General features: G+C 43.7%; 1 protein-coding gene across 1 annotated transcript in view; it reads right to left on the reverse strand.

Moving 5' to 3' along the window:
* Positions 1–15,804, reverse strand: part of LOC102246618 (phospholipid-transporting ATPase FetA) — an 82,954-nt gene that overhangs the window by 2,997 nt on the left and 64,153 nt on the right. Inside the window, exons 18-26 of the mRNA XM_005883994.2 lie at positions 12,720–12,908; positions 11,990–12,105; positions 7,852–8,016; positions 7,271–7,382; positions 5,967–6,072; positions 5,433–5,580; positions 4,723–4,906; positions 2,895–3,118; positions 1,057–1,140 (exon numbers count right to left, since the gene is read on the reverse strand). Coding sequence (XP_005884056.1) covers positions 1,057–1,140; positions 2,895–3,118; positions 4,723–4,906; positions 5,433–5,580; positions 5,967–6,072; positions 7,271–7,382; positions 7,852–8,016; positions 11,990–12,105; positions 12,720–12,908 — 1,328 coding nt within the window. The remainder of the gene's footprint in view (positions 1–1,056; positions 1,141–2,894; positions 3,119–4,722; positions 4,907–5,432; positions 5,581–5,966; positions 6,073–7,270; positions 7,383–7,851; positions 8,017–11,989; positions 12,106–12,719; positions 12,909–15,804) is intronic.

Raw genomic sequence — 15,804 nt, forward strand, 5'->3', positions numbered from 1 at the left:
AAAGGAGACAATTAGGATTGGGATAGCTGGAAGGGAGGATTGGATCTTGGGGTGGGGGAGGCAGTTGGGATACGAGTCCCCAGTTTTAAGTGTTCCAGTGGGAGGAGAGGGGGAAGCCAACGGGGACCAGAGAGTTGATTGGAGGTATCCATGTTCTGTGATGCCTCTCACCTTCCCATGGCTACTGGTGACTCAGGTAAGAGGATTCTCTACATAGATGACATTGGATCATCCTCTTCTCCTAAATCTGAAACTCTGGGTAACAAAGCTTGGGGCTTGTTTTGAGAGGTTGTGGATCCCTAGAATTAGACCACTGAAGCTAGTTAGGACTGCTGAGTGACCCAACTCATCCCTCTTGCTGCTCTGAGGCTGGCAGCTACGTCATGGAGAATTTTCCTTCCTACCCTGCTGGAGCTTGGGAACCATGCTCCCATGATGTCCTCTTTCAGCTACTTTATTTCTCTTTGGAGACTCCTTTTCTATTCCATGTGCCCAGGACTGGAGGTTGAGGTAGAAGAAGAGAGAGAGGTAGGGCACCAGGACCTCCAATGCCCAGGATATTTCTGACAGGGACAGATGGCTCCTTTGGGCTGACTTCCTATAATTCAAAGGTATCATACCCATACTTCCATGCTTAGCCTTCAAGAACCCTCATCTAGGCCTCCCTGCATTGGCTTATCTCCTTATCTCTGTATGGGTCTCTCCTCTCTTAAAGTCTCTTGCTTTACCTAGTCCTGTCCCAATGATTCTATTTCCTTTCACTACTTTGGTACATACTCAAATTATTGTACAGCACAATTTGCATGTTACTCTCTACAAAGATAAAATGAACACAAGAAAGCTTGGATTTCTAAAACTGATGATTAATCTATGTGGAGGAGGATTCTCTACCCCATGATACCTCTCCAGTGATGAGCCCCCTTCCTTGCTCTGGAAATTATTCAATTTACACTTGACTTTGTAGAGCCCAGCTCTTTCTGTCCTCCTCACTCTTGGGAATATTCCTCAAGGGCCCAGGGGCTTCATCTCTGACTAAAGGCTTGCTGCTAGTCTTACCTGCTCAAATAGACTCAAGCCCAAGACAGGGAGGCAGGTGTAGACCAGGTTGTAGAAAGTGATAAACCAGGTATCATAAACTGTCTGGAAGGATACCAAGGAGATTTCTTAGATTCTACTCTTCTCCAAAGTCCCAGCTCCACCTCCCAGGTCACAGGCAGCCCTTTCTCGCCACGCCCCCCCCCCCCCCCCCCAGTGGGCGCCCCTTCCCCCCCCCCCCCCCCCCCCCCCAATTATCCATCACTACACTAATTTAGAGTAGGATTTGAATTTCAGAAATCTGAGATGGCTGACTCCAGTCTCTATTGGTCCTACTCTACCTAGAACTCTGGCTACCAGACTGAGGCAAGGCTATATCAAGCTTGTTTGTGGCCAACCTTATGAGGTTGATTTGGACCATCCCTACCATGACTTGCACTGCCTCCTCCCTGCACAGAAAGGATCCAGAGGGTGCTAGGGAATGCTAGTTATACCCCTCAGGAATGTAAACCTTTGGGCTTCTTTCTTTATCTGCTTTATGGCATTCAGTAGCTTCTATAACACTGGACACTTTCTAACATTGGCAAGCAGGATAACCTACTGACTTTCCCTATCTAGGTGCTCCATCCTAGGGCCTAGAGAGGGCTCCTTTCCTTACTAGCCACAAGAGGTCAGCAGCAACACATACATGCACATACCTACACCTTCCACAAACCAGACCTGCTTTGTTAAACACTGCAGGTACACAAGTCTACTACTGTCTGCTGACTAGTCCTTTTCTCCTGGAGCCTAAGGCAGCAGAGGTAGTAGGGATCTCCCAAGAGAATTATTCCGGAGGTTGTTTCTCTTGGGAATCTTTGAGAAACTCCTGAGTAGAAATGCCAGGTGTAGATGGTGCCTAGCAACAGGCAAAACTACAAGCCCTTGCACATCCACTCCCTTAACTATTAACCCCTGGAGATGACATCTAGCCTTCAGCTGTGTTTCAGTTTCAGAGCCAGAAAAGTAGCAAAACCAGACGCTATAGCTGACATCAGGACCAGCTGCATGACTAATGACCCACCCTCTGCTCTAGTGATGACCAATCAGTGGAGACCATGATGCTGAGGAGACACACCTGGAAAGCTGATGAATCTACCTCCAGATAAAAGCCCTCAGGATGGAGGACCCAGTGGGGCTCTCTCTCTGGAGCACACCCAAGCCCTGCCCCTCCCCTCTCCCCCCAGGTGCTCCAAGAGCCCTTCTTTTGTCTCTATAACTTGATCCTGAACCCATTTCTTCTACGGCTCACTACTGCTACCTCTGAGACGTTCTAAATAAACTGTCTCTTATAGTTTAAAAAAATCATTAGAACAAAAATAGTGTGTGGGTTTTTTTTGGAGGGGGTTCTTGGGTTAGGGAAGGAGAAATAAAGGAAAGCTGTGTTTCCAAGTATGGCTATAGGTGAACACCATAACCAGCCTGCTGGCAAGACCCAGAGGCCTCTTGAGGCTTAGCCTGTTCCATAAAGATTACTTTGAATGCTTAAAAAAATAGGAAGGAAGAAAGAAAAAACTCCCATTACATATGTTTGGAAACTCTAGGTCTCTGTCAGGAAAAAGTTGAAAATATCTTATGGGAGAATTCTGAAGGTAGGAGTCAAGGCCAAATCAGAGCCAGGCCAGATAAATTAGGGCTTGGAAATCTAAGGTGAAGTGTAGGGTTCGGAGATGGGATGGGCATTGGTGAGGAGCTTTACAGATGGATGGCAGCATGTCAGACATTTGGTCTCTGGAGGAGAAAAAGTCTCAGCTGGCTGAAGTGGGGATGACAGAGCAGACCCCGTTTACCAAAGTGGGAAATACCACCTGACCTCCTACCTGTGCAGAGAACCCGTTGTAGAAGGAATACCAGAAGTGCAGCAGAGTGAAGGTAAAGTTTTTGTAAAAGAAGTAGCTGAGAAACTTGCACATGCGATTATAGGACCAGCGGCCGTGGACCAAGAGTAGACGCTGGAGGTAGTGGAACTGGGAGAAGGTGAAGTCGCTGTTGAGCACGGCCTGCATTCCCTCCTGGCCACTGATACCGACCCCAATGTGGGCAGCTGCAAAAGAAACCCCAGAAGCTTCTCAGTCACAGAAGGTGAAAGTGTACAAGGCAGGCCGAGGTCGTGTTGTACAAATCCCTTATTTCACATTTGGAAAACAGTTAGACGCAGCTCACAATGGCACTTAGGGGAGCCTTTTCTCCTTAGCGGGCTGCCCCCCAAGTCAGAGAACAGCTCCTTCGTCTGCACTGTTTTGGGTGCTGCTGCTCAAGAAGGCCTGTCATGTCTGGTTTTAGAAATGGTCTTGGATGGTTTTTGCACCTACTACAGCCATCTGGGCTCTGTCTTACTGTACAGATGTTGAGGTAAACATTTCTTCATATCTCTTGAAGCCACTTAAATCAATTAGAAATGCAGGATGGATGCCAATCTAACACAATATTTAATTATCTGAATTTATCTAAGCAGCTAAAATCCACCTGTTGGGAGGAATAAGTGATCTATTACTTTGGTACTATTCTTCAGGAAGTCTAAGGTGACTTTTTCTGGATAAAGAAGATAACATGGAAGTTCCTAAAACTTTTTATTTATTTATTTATTTTTAATTTTTTATTTTTTTAAAATATATTTTATTGATTTTCTACAGAGAGGAAGGGAGAGGGATAGAGAGTTAGAAACATCGATGAGAGAGAAACATCGATCAGCTGCCTCCTGCACATCTCCTACTGGGGATGTGCCCGCAACCCAGGTACATGCCTTTGACCGGAATCAAACCTGGGACCTTTCAGTCCGCAAGCCACTGAGCCAAACCGGTTTCAGCAATTCCTAAAACTTTTTAATTAGTCTGTTGTAGTGTAGGTCAAATTCATTGATTTTTCTGACACAAAACTATTGCATTGCTTAATGGATAATTAAAAACTCTAAGGTCCTAAAAAAGATACATTCTAGAAACTGGGGGAGAGAGAAAGAAACTTCCTAGTGGAATATCTGCTAGTGTTTCCTGTATGGAGGGAGGCTGGACTGGAGTACCTCAAGATGTTGTCCATATCTCACAGAACTACAAGCTGCTGGAGGCTAACAACATTCAGCTGAAACTAAAACCAGTTTCAGGCATCTGTTTCTATTGGTCCAAAGTATCAGTGAGTCTGCTATTCTCTTCCAGCCAGAGGAGTCAGGGCAAGCTCTCTAGAACACCGCCTTAGGGCAGAAAAGATCCCTGCATTGGGCCTCACAGTTAATTCCATGGTTGGGCGGCCTGTCTTCAGCCTAACTTTGCTCAGGCCTAAAGCCTTCAAAAAAGGAACAGATTATGACTTCTGTCCAGGGGTCCTTTCTGTGGGCTTTGATGCCATCTCAGAAAGATAGTGTGGTAGTAGCACAGCCTGTTCTGTGTATATATGCATGGTTTCTTGTGGGAGCTATGTGTATCTATATGTGCATAAGTGTTAAGGAAATGAATCTAAATGTGCATACATACCTCTGGGTATGGGCTGATGTATATATAAATGGGAATGCAGGTATAGAGGAGCATGAATGTAGTTGAAAAACAGTACCAATGTACAATATATATGGTATAGAGGAGTGTGAGCCAGTAACACAGTGTCACCCAGATCAGTTTTGCCAATAGAGGAAGGAAAGGGCAAGCCTGGGGGCTCACATGCCTTTGATCATGCTGACGTCATTGGCCCCATCCCCGATGGCCAGTGTCACCACCTTCTTGTACTTCTTCACCAGCTCCACCACCTGGGCCTTCTGAAGGGGTGTCATCCGGCAGCAGATCACCCCCTTGCACATGCATGCTGCTCGCAGCAGTTCCAACTCCAGGTTCCCTTCTAGAGCACAGGCCTGCAACACCAGGGCACACACACATTTCAGGCTGCCCAAAAAGGTTCTCAGGACAGGACCTTCCTAGGCCCCTCCCCTCCCCTCCATACTCTCCTGTACTACAGAGAGAGGTCAGGCACACCTGTTTCCAAGGTGCTCTACTCCCAAGGGTTCTAGGCACCCTCACATCTGACCCTGCCTCCAGCAGGAAACCAGTCAGGGTCTCACTGGGTCTAATCAGTTGACTGGGCTATAAAGCCAAATTTCTTTTTGGAGGACCTGGTTCTGCTCACTTCCCCCATCCCGCTAAGTGACAGGCCACATCAGTAGTAAAGAATTTGGATAAGGAAGGAATGTGCTCTTGGCTTTTCCCCCCTCGTTATTCCTGCCTAGAGAAGGCTTGGGAAAGGTGCTTGTCAGGCAAGGGCACCTGAAAGGAGGGGGAATGGGGTGACTCATGGGTCTTGAAATTTCCCTGAAGTGGGCTGGACCTAGGAAACAAGTTCCTTGGGGGAAGAGAACAGAGCTGTAGCTCTGTGTTGCCCACCAGACTGTAGCCATGGATGATCAAGCCATAGTTGCCACTGGGCTCCTCCTCAGGTATCCTGAAGGGCATTTTGGGCTTCGTAGCAAGGTAACTGTTTATTGGGTCTGAATCCAGTAGAGACTCAGGTTTCATCTTGTACAACGCTGACCTGAAAACCAAGAGGAGTGGTCAGTGTCTGACCTGAAGCCCCAGAACTTAGGAAGGAAAATGTGCCCCAGAGTGAAAGTGGGCAAGATGGACATAGAGCCTCTGAAAAGCACCAGCCAGGATGTCTGACTTGAGACCTGCCACTGCCTTAGGTCCCTGACCATTCACACACCACACTCCACCTCCCCACCCTACCCCCACACTTCAGCCTCTTGAACCCTAACGCTTAGTCACAAAATTCTCTCAAATATTTTAGGTTTTTTGTTTTTCCCTTCCTCCATTTCTCTTCTATTCCTCCTGGTAGTGTGGGGGTCATATTGGGTGAGGAGGTGGGTGGGAACTCTTGGGAACTCCAGGGACAGGCTGTGGCAGCTCTCTCATCTATACCTGAGTTCTTTTTCAACAGTCTCATCATCCTTGCCTTCCACGTAAAGCAGCCCATCCATTTCATCCTCAAATAGGTTACAGGCATAGGCAATGTTCACAGCAGTCTCTGCAGGGAAGGGGGAACACAGGTCACACTTTCACTAGAACAGGGTGTTTTCACAGTATACAGTTACACAGACACTAACAGTGGGCCACAGAGCCCATTTGTCCACAGTTGCCATGGATGCAAAGTGCACTTTTCACGAGTCAGTGGAGACCATACTCAAACATACACAGAAGACTGTCTACTTTAGGTAGAGACCTGTGAGTTACTTATTGGTAACTAGAATTATTCTGGCTTAGCCTTTTCTACAAAGCCTTCCCGTTTCTTAAAGCAATTGCAGTTTGTATCCACTTCTCCAGGCAATCAGGATATAGAACTGTGCACATTTCTATGCTGGATTTTATGAGAGACTGAGATATTTAGGTTGTAGTCTTTCCTTTACATCAAGAAATCTGAAACTCAGAATAAATTCATACTAAAGAAAAAAATTAAGTCCTGAACCCTGGCTGAAAGTGGTATTAATAGTCAGAGGAGAGTTGCAATTGTCAGAAAAACTTTCTTGGAGAAAGGCTTTGAGGATGAATAAGACTTGTCTAGGGGAAGAAAAACATTTCAAATGGGGAAACAATTCCAACAGAGGCGCTAGAGGAAAATTCGTTTGTTTTGGGACATATTAGAGATAATGGTTGCATTAGGATGGACATTAAGGATGTGTAGGCAACAGATTATCAAGGTCTGCAGGGCCAGACAGTCGAGTCCAACTACCATGTCGAGCCACTGTAGGGACACGAGCAGAGGAGTAACATCATAAAAGTAGAATGTTTTAGGTTGTTTGCAGGTTATACTAAAATGAGTAAGGGCAAGAAACAGAGACCAGTTCAGAAGTTTTTGCAGAAGTTCAGCCAGCAGGGGACAAAGGCCGAACTAGGGTGGTGATATAGCCAAGAGGATTTTCAGAGGAACTGATGAGACATGGTGAGAGAATGAATCTTTGGAACAACAGAGAGGGTATAGTCAAAGACAACTCTAGAATTTTTAGCTTGGGAGCTCCTGGATGACAGACAGCTGTGTCCTCTGCCTAATACAGCAACTAGCATAAAGTATGTAGTTAGCAAATTGTATGTAAGACTGGAATTGTCCTAATGGACTTGACCTGGGTTATAAGGTATTTTTCAAATAAATGAATAAAAAAAAAACAACTGGAAGAAATGGCTAAGGTGGATAGGGGACATGATTGGTCAGGTGAGGTACTCCCCTTTACCTTGCTTATCTCCAGTTAAAACCCAGATTTTAATTTTGGCTTTGTTCAGCGTTTTGATGGTCTGAGGTACTTCATCTTGCAGCTTATCTTCTATGGCTGTGGCCCCTAAGAGCTTCGAACAGAGATAGCAACGAGTGAAGAAAAAGGAGAGTCACAGCATTTAGTGCTACCCAACAGTTCAGTGGGCACTTCAGCATCCTCTGTAGTGAGCTGGCCCTGTCCTGGCATGAGGAACCCAATACTACAAAACTCAGCACACTCCACCTCTCAACAGATGTAGCTTTTCAACCACATGCTGAAATCAAATTTGGAAACACAGAGTATTAGGGACCAAAGAGGGAAAAGACTTGCCCAAGTCACACATGCTGTGTGCCACTTCTAAACCATTTGTTTCTCAACAGACTTTCACTTCTCCCTGGATTCACAGCATGCTTCCAGGATATTCTGAATTAGCTTGGATTCAGCCTCCAGTCTCCAGAGAGAGCCTGAGCGATTGCTTTGCTGGCAGCCACTCTCAGAGCCCTTGCTCAGTTGGCTGACCGCCATCCCCCATTGTCTGCCCCTGGCTTCTTCCCACTAACCATCAAGTCTTTTTCGACCTCTTCATAGATACTTGATATTTTACTTTCCCGATCCTCCAAACAAAAGCAGATTTCACTGTGTTTCCTGTACCAGGCACGGAAGAACGACTTGTCCAGTTCTCGGTAGGCCACGACAAGGGTGCGAAGGCCTTCACTGGCAAATTCCTGGAAGACACATATGTGCACTGAGTGGACCTGGGCTGGGTTAGGGCTAAGTCCAGGGAGCGGCAGACTGACGCCACAGGCCCCATCTGTCCGCAAAACAGGGTTTAATGGTTAGTACCATGGGGCAAGTACCTACCCTAACCAGAAAGCAACTGCTGAGCTTTCTCAGAAAAATGTCTTAGGGATTGGGCCAGCAGTACTAGTAGGGGGTAAAGTTTGAGAATACTGACAGAAAGTTTTAGCTTCTATCTGTAATTAGCTAGTTTGCCGTGTAACCATAGGAAAAACCAAGCCTTCTAGATTTATTTCTTGTAAAATTCAGCCCCTACAGAGAAGTTAATGATGTTTATAATATGAAAATGGAGTAAAAAGAAAAACGTTGTTATAAAAAAAACACACAAAGGTATTTCTATTTTCGACAAGCATACATTCATTTTATTTTCCTGTCTCTGACTTCCTTCATCAAGTATTCAATAAACATCTCAAATAGCACACATATTACGTATTTGTCTATAGCTGGTTGACTCAGCAGTGTTAGTGAGGCCACTACTGAAGTGTTTTCTGGGTGAAATAGCATCTTTTTGCTCCATGGCCACTGAGATATATCCTAACCATAGCTTGCTGTCTTGCAGAAGTATACTCCTGGTCACAAGGAGGGCTGTGTGAGAATGTGGGTGGTGTAGGGTAGAACTCAACTGAGGGTGGGTCAGAAGCAGATTTTGTGTATTGAGAATTGCACATGAATAACAATTCTACATGATCACTGTTACAGTGAGCTTCAAAACAATTCACTTTTGCATTATAAGAGCAAAGAGAAATAGAATTTATCATCTTGATATTTTGCTCGTAGTTCTCTGTGTAACTCCATAGTAGTGCTTGATGTTAGCTATCAGGTGAAATTAACATAAGGCAGTATATGTAAGGAATGCCATCTTTTAAACCTCTGTACTGTTGGCAGGTGAAGCTATGAAACATAAGTCTGAGAGAAGATCTTAGAAACTTCTTAACAAGGAAAAAATATGGCAGAAACTGATTTTGCATAGGATACTGAGAACAGGAGTTGGCAAGCTTAACAATACACTGACAGGTTATTTTTTTAAAATATGTATTTTTTATTGATTTCAGAGAAAAAGAGAGGGAGGGAGGAACATCTATGATAAGAGAGAATCATTGATCAGCTGCCTCTTGTACACGCCCCACTAGGGATCAAGCCCACAACCTGGGCATGTGCCCTTGACCGGAATTGAATCCAGGACACTTCAGTCCACAGGCCAATGCTCTATCCACTGAGCCAAAATGGCTAGGGCCACTGACAGATACCCTTCAACAAATAATTTAGCAGCCCGTGTCAATGTCAACAGTATTTCTTATTATCCCTTCTGTTTTACTTTTCTCTTCTGGTGGGCAAACTAGGGCTCTGGGGCAAAATCCTGACTGCCACTTATTTTTGTATGGCCTGTTTGCTGATCCCTGTCCTAGAGGTCCTAGAACTATGCTTCTGCATGTGTATGTTTTTGCAGCTCAACTCATAGGTTTATCTTCAGTGGTTAATAGATTGTAATGTAGTCAGGCTCCACTATGGGGGGTTTCTGTTAGGTTGGTATAGGAAACAGGTCAAAAGATCTGAAACCATTTTATGACCCCCTCCGAAGCAAGTCTGTGGAAATGCTAAGAAGATAACCTAATTCATGTGTTCTGGAAGGTTAAAAGATAAGAGTTTTCAGACAAGCCCATAAAAAATACTGTGGCCTCTTGGAACCAGTGTAAGACATAAAAACCATCCTGTGTGGGATACTTAGCCAACTTTTATTTTTTTTAAATATGTTTTTTATTGAGTTTTAGAGCAAGAGGGAAAGGAGAGGAATACAGAGATAGAAACATTGATGAGAGAGAAACATCATTGATGGGCTGCCTCCTGCACCCCCCCCCCCCCCCCCCCACGAAGACTGGCTTCTTGGTTCATGAGTCGATGCTCAACCACTGAGCCACACCAGCTGGGCTTAACCAACTTTAAAAACACTTGAGATAGCCCAAACCAGTTTGGCTCAGTGGATAGAGCGTCGGCCTGCGGACTGAAAGGTCCCAGGTTCGATTCCGGTCAAGGGCATGTACCTGGGTTGCGGGCACATCCCCAGTGGGAGATGTGCAGGAGGCAGCTGATCGATGTTTCTCTCTCATCGATGTTTCTAACTCTCTATCCCTCTCCCTTCCTCTCTGTAAGAAATCAATAAAATATATTTAAAAAAAAAATAAAAACACTTGAGATATAATGTAGATAACATAAAACTCAGTCTTTTGAATTATACAATTCAAGTTTTTTAAAAAAAACTTATCCATAAAGTTGTGCAACCATCATTAGAATCTAACTCCAGAACATTTTCATCACCCCCGAAAGAAACCCCATTAGCATCATTCTCATTCCCTTTCCTCCAAAACCCGGCAACCACTAATCTACTTTCTGTCTCTACACATTGGCTATTCTGCACATTTTATATAAATGAAATCATACAACATGTGGCCTTTTGTGACTGGATTCTTGCACCATGCTTTCAAGGTTCATTCACATTGTAGCATGTATGAGTATGTCATTCCCCACCGCCTCCTTTTTTAAAATCCTCATATGAGGACATATATATTGATTTTAGAGGGAGAGGAAGGAAGAGAGAGAGAAACAATGTAAGAGAAAGATCAATTGGTTGCCTCCTGTATGTACCCTGACTGGGATCAAACCTGCAACATTTCGGTGTATGGCACAATGCTCCAACGGAGAGTCACAATGGCCAGGGCTATGTCATTTCTTTTTGTGCCTAAATAATTCATTGTATGGATACACCACATTTTGTTTATCCACTCATCCACTGATGGGCATTTGGGTTGTTTCTACTTTTTTGCTATTGTGAATAATGCTGCTATGAACATCTGAGTATAAGTTTCTGTTTGGATGTATACTTTTATTTCTCTTGGAAGTATGCCTAGCAGTGGAATTGCTGGATCATATAATAACCCAACACCTAATATTATCAAGAACTTCCAGACTGTTTTCCAAAATGGCTCCATTATTTTATATTCCCATAAGCAATGTGTGAAGGTTAAAATTTCTCTATGTTCTTGTCAATACTTATTATTGTCTGGTCATCTTTGTTATTTCACCTACCCCAGTGATGGTTTTGATTTGCATTTTTTTGATGGCTAATGACACTAAATATCTTTCATGTGCTTATTGGCCATTTTTTCTGACTTCTGACTATGTGTTAATATAGAGTCAAGCCAAAATGGCCTAAATAGCATTTTCTCTAATATATTGCCTCTTTAAAATATTTTTTTCTAATTTACCTTTTCCTCATCCCATTCCCTCTCCTATTCCCCCAACCCTCTATATATCCAGGTAGAAGGGTAGAAACCCCAGGGAATATGGATCTAGTTTTCCTTTCTAGTGCCAGCACACTGGAACCACTCTCTGATATATCTCAAATCCAAGAGGTTGGATGTGGAGTGGGGTAGGTAGAGGGGAGGTAGCCTTGGGGATTCTAATTCTGTAGTCAACAGAGGATGGTATCAAACAGTTCCCTAAACAGCTCAGGCCTAGTGCTTTCTGCTCCATATCCTAAAAACAATCAGATCTCATCATGGCTGGTGGGATGGGGCCTCCCACACCAGCAGACCTATTCTGAAGCAAATTCTAGGTCTGACCATGAGACCTCCAAAGCCAGGAATTAGAACTATTCTGATTGTGGTAAGTGGTCCCACCGACATAATCTTGTTATGCTCCTGGGATCCTGTGCCATCCATCTCCTTGACAATGTGGTCAGTGAGAATCCCACAGATTGAGGTAGTTTTTATTCTTCCATCAATTAAAGAGACACAGACACTAATATACACCCATATAGAAACACAACAGAGGGACACATGTGGATACATATTCAGGTACACAGAACCACCCTCAGCTTCCCTCCCCTACAACCTACACACTTACATCTAAATGTTCCATGGTCACATCTCTGAGGGGTGTACAGGATGGAAGAAGCAGCTGACAAAGGATGGTGTCTGCTCCCTTGCAGAACAACATTATCCGATCTTCAGGTGTCTTCACTAAGAATAAGCAAATCAAGCAAAGTAACCATATAGGTCCACTGTGAGAAGAACTTGTCTGGGCCACTGAGGGATAGCAGGATAAGTGATGTGGTGAAGGCTGGTGAGAATGAGAGAGCACTTTATGGAACCAGTTCTTCCATGGGTTAAATATCACCTGTGGAAGACTGATGCAGATGCACATTTAGCTTCCCCAGTCTGAGTTCCATACTAAGGCTCACACCTAGTAATGACCAAGGATGAAGAATGACCCGAACTAATTGAGCAAAAGACAGTATAAATTTCCCCTATATTTCTGCCCCCATCTCTTACTCCAAGTCCAGTCTTTATGGATTTATGCTCTGTTTTTATCTTAGTTTTAAGGGTTTTTTACAAGGCATTACTCAGGAACACTAAAGAAGGGCCCTTGTATATGGTAGCAAGCCCCCTTTGTGTTTAAATATAAAGATATGTAACAGAGAAAGTGGAAATGGCTATGCCTTAGTATTTGAGGCATAGTACCTGTGAGAAGGCATGTGGGTGGGAGAAAACACGTATGTGTAAAGAGAGACTCAATGTGTAAAAGTATATGAAAGACAAATGAGGAGAGAGGACCTACTGGGAGGGCCACCTACCAATAACAGACATCCTCTTGCGCACATTGCTGAAGTCCAAAATAGCCAGCAGGCGGTAGATTATGGTTTTTCCCATTTCGACTACCGTGATTGTCTCAGGCGAACGGGAACGCAACACAAAGCCAAAGTTCCTGGCAGCAGTAACCAAGGCACCTTCATCTGGGGACTGAGCCTGGTATACCAGCTCACCTGGCAGGAGAGAAGAGAGCAGCCAAAGCCCAGAGAGGTGCAACTGAAGTCCACCCACAAGTAACACTGTCTTCCAAATGGTTTACATAAAGATGGCGCCCAAGAGGGGGCATTTTTCTTTAAAAATTCCTCATAGTTTGGCCCTAAAAGGCCAGGCTGTATAGAACAAGTCAAATTGTTTTCTTTCCAATATTTTCAACTCATTTCACAGACATGAGTTAGTATTACAGAGGTACATGGTACATGCAATGTATACAGATGAACAAAGACATAGGTAGTTATTTTCCATCTTTAGTGGATAAAGATGGCCTAGGGGGCTTGTTAAAAATGCAAGTTTCTTGACCTACCCAAACTTACTAATCCAGAATCACAAAATCTCAGAGAAGGACCCAAGAAATAGAATTTTCAACAGATCTCCTGAGTTTCATGCAGATGGTGCCGCATAAAGTGCTCCTACATAAGACTGGCCAAACTTTAAATAAATACTGCTAGAGGGTAATAATATTGATGGTTTAATAAACAATTTAAAAATATATATGAATGAGTATTGTCATCTTTGAAACTCTCACCTTGGGAAGCTAAATGACTTACTTTGTCCAATTAGTCTTTCAATCTGATATTACTCAAGATATTTCTTGAGTTCCTCTTTTAGTTCCTCTTTCACTACAACCTGAGATATATTTTGGATTACTTATCTTCTGAAGGACAATTTAATTTTTAAAAACAGTTATTCATAATCAGTCTTATACTTGTGAATGAGGTAGGTGGGGAGTATAATTTCAGGTCAGCCATAAGGTATATCTATGGGACAATAAGACTATTTTCTAGTGTATTTCCTTGTCATTCAAGGTATAGTAAACAAAGTCCAAATATGCTTCAAGCAATAGCAGCTTTTGGAATGTGAGACCTGGAGAGGTGGGGTGGGAGCTCATGGGGTCAGGAGATGTGAAATTTGGGTTCCTATCTCATCTCTGCTATTCTTATAGGGTTTTAGAAAAGTCCTTTAATTTCTTTTAGCTTCAGTTTCCTTGAAAACTAGGTTCATTTTTCATTTTCTGCTTACCTCAGAGGGCTGTTGTAAAGATTGTAGGAGATAATATAAATGAAAACAATTTCTAAAACTGTAAAGTAATCAAGTAGAAGTATTATATAAAGAGTATATTAACTTTAAAGGATGTGATTTATTCAGTTGCTTAAGTTCTTTTTTGTTAAGAAAAAAGTCTCCTTTTTAAAAAAATATATTTTATTGCTTTTTTTACAGAGAGGAAGGGAGATAGAGAGTTAGAAATATCGATGAGAGAGAAACATCGATCAGCTGCCTCCTGCATATCTCCTACTGGGGATGTGCCTGCAACCCAGGTACATGTCCTTGACCGGAATCGAACCTGGGACCTTTCAGTCCGCAGGCCGAAGCTCTATCCACTGAGCCAAACCGGTTTCGGCAAAAAAAGTCTTCTTCATTGGTCATTTCTCATTGTTTCTAAAAAAGGTTTGGGTAAATTCCTGGATAATATAGTTATACAGGGTGGAGCAAAAGTAGGTTTATAGTTGTTTGTATAGAAAATAATACAATAATAAATGATAAACAAGAATAAACTGTGTTTCACATATCCACATCTACTGTTGCCCCACCCTGTATTTCATTACTAAAGAAACTAGGATATGTGGGGATACCTTTATTTTTTTTTATTTTTTAAAATATATTTTATTGATTTTTTAGAGAGAAAGGGAGAGGGATAGAGAGTTAGAAACATCAATGGGAGAGAAACATCAATCAGCTGTTTCCTGCACACTCCCTATTGGGTATGTGCCCACAACTAAGGTACATGCCCTTGGCCGGAATTGAACCTGGGACCCTTGAGTCCGCAGGCCGACGCTCTATCCACTGAGCCAAACTGGTTAGGGTGACACCTTTAAATTATGAAGTAACAAAAGGACAATTCTATTCACCTTTCAGGAAGTCTTGTCAGAGACGGTGGGACTGATCTTGGGGACAATTCAGATGGACTCTATGACAGAATATCACATATTCTCAAGATCAGAAGCTCCCTAGTCTGACCCCTATCCAATGATTGAATCTTCTTTAAGACCAAGAGATTGTTTTCTACTTGAATATCTCCAGTGACTAAGAGCTCACTACTTATCTTGACTATCCATTCCATTGCTGGGTAAGACTTCCTATTAGAAAGTTCTTTCTTAGCCCTGACTGGTATTGCTTAGTGGTCAGAGCATTGGTCTGTGCATTGTACGGTCATGGGTTCAATCCCTGACCCCGGTCGGGGTGCATGTAAATGGTAATTAATTGATGTGTCTCTCTCACCTCTCTCTCTCTCTGTTTCTCTCTCTCTCTCCCCCTTCCCTCCCACTCTCTTTTAAAAGCAATGGAAAGGAGAGAACCAAGATGGCGGCATAGGTAAACACCGGAAATTGCTGCCTCCCACAACAAATTAAAAAATACAACTAAAAGACAAAACGGACATCATCCAGAACCACAGGAAGGCTGGCTGAGTGGAAATTCTACAACTAGAAGGAAAGAGAAAAGCACACAGACTCAGAGGAGGTGCGGAGGTGGAGTGCAGAGGTACGGAGGCACATGCGGCAAGGGCTGGCAACTGAGGATGCGGCTGTCTTTTTGAATCGGGAGGGAGTCACAAGCCCCCGACTGCTCTGAACTCCAGTTCCGGGTGCCTCTCTGGGGACCTAGACTCATACGGGGAGAAACTGGACTGTCTGGCAGCGGGCAGAACTGGGAACTTGAGGGCAGCTTTCTCTCAAAGGTGCCTGCAGCGATTACCGGGACACTGAGATGCCGGGCCTCTTAGGGCAGGGCTGAGGATCAGCCATAGCTGCTTGCTCCGCCCTGTTGATCCCCTGAGACCCCGCCCCACCCAAGCTG

The sequence above is a fragment of the Myotis brandtii genome, unplaced genomic scaffold, assembly GCF_000412655.1.
Source record: "Myotis brandtii unplaced genomic scaffold, ASM41265v1 scaffold806, whole genome shotgun sequence".
Taxonomy (NCBI): domain Eukaryota; kingdom Metazoa; phylum Chordata; class Mammalia; order Chiroptera; family Vespertilionidae; genus Myotis; species Myotis brandtii.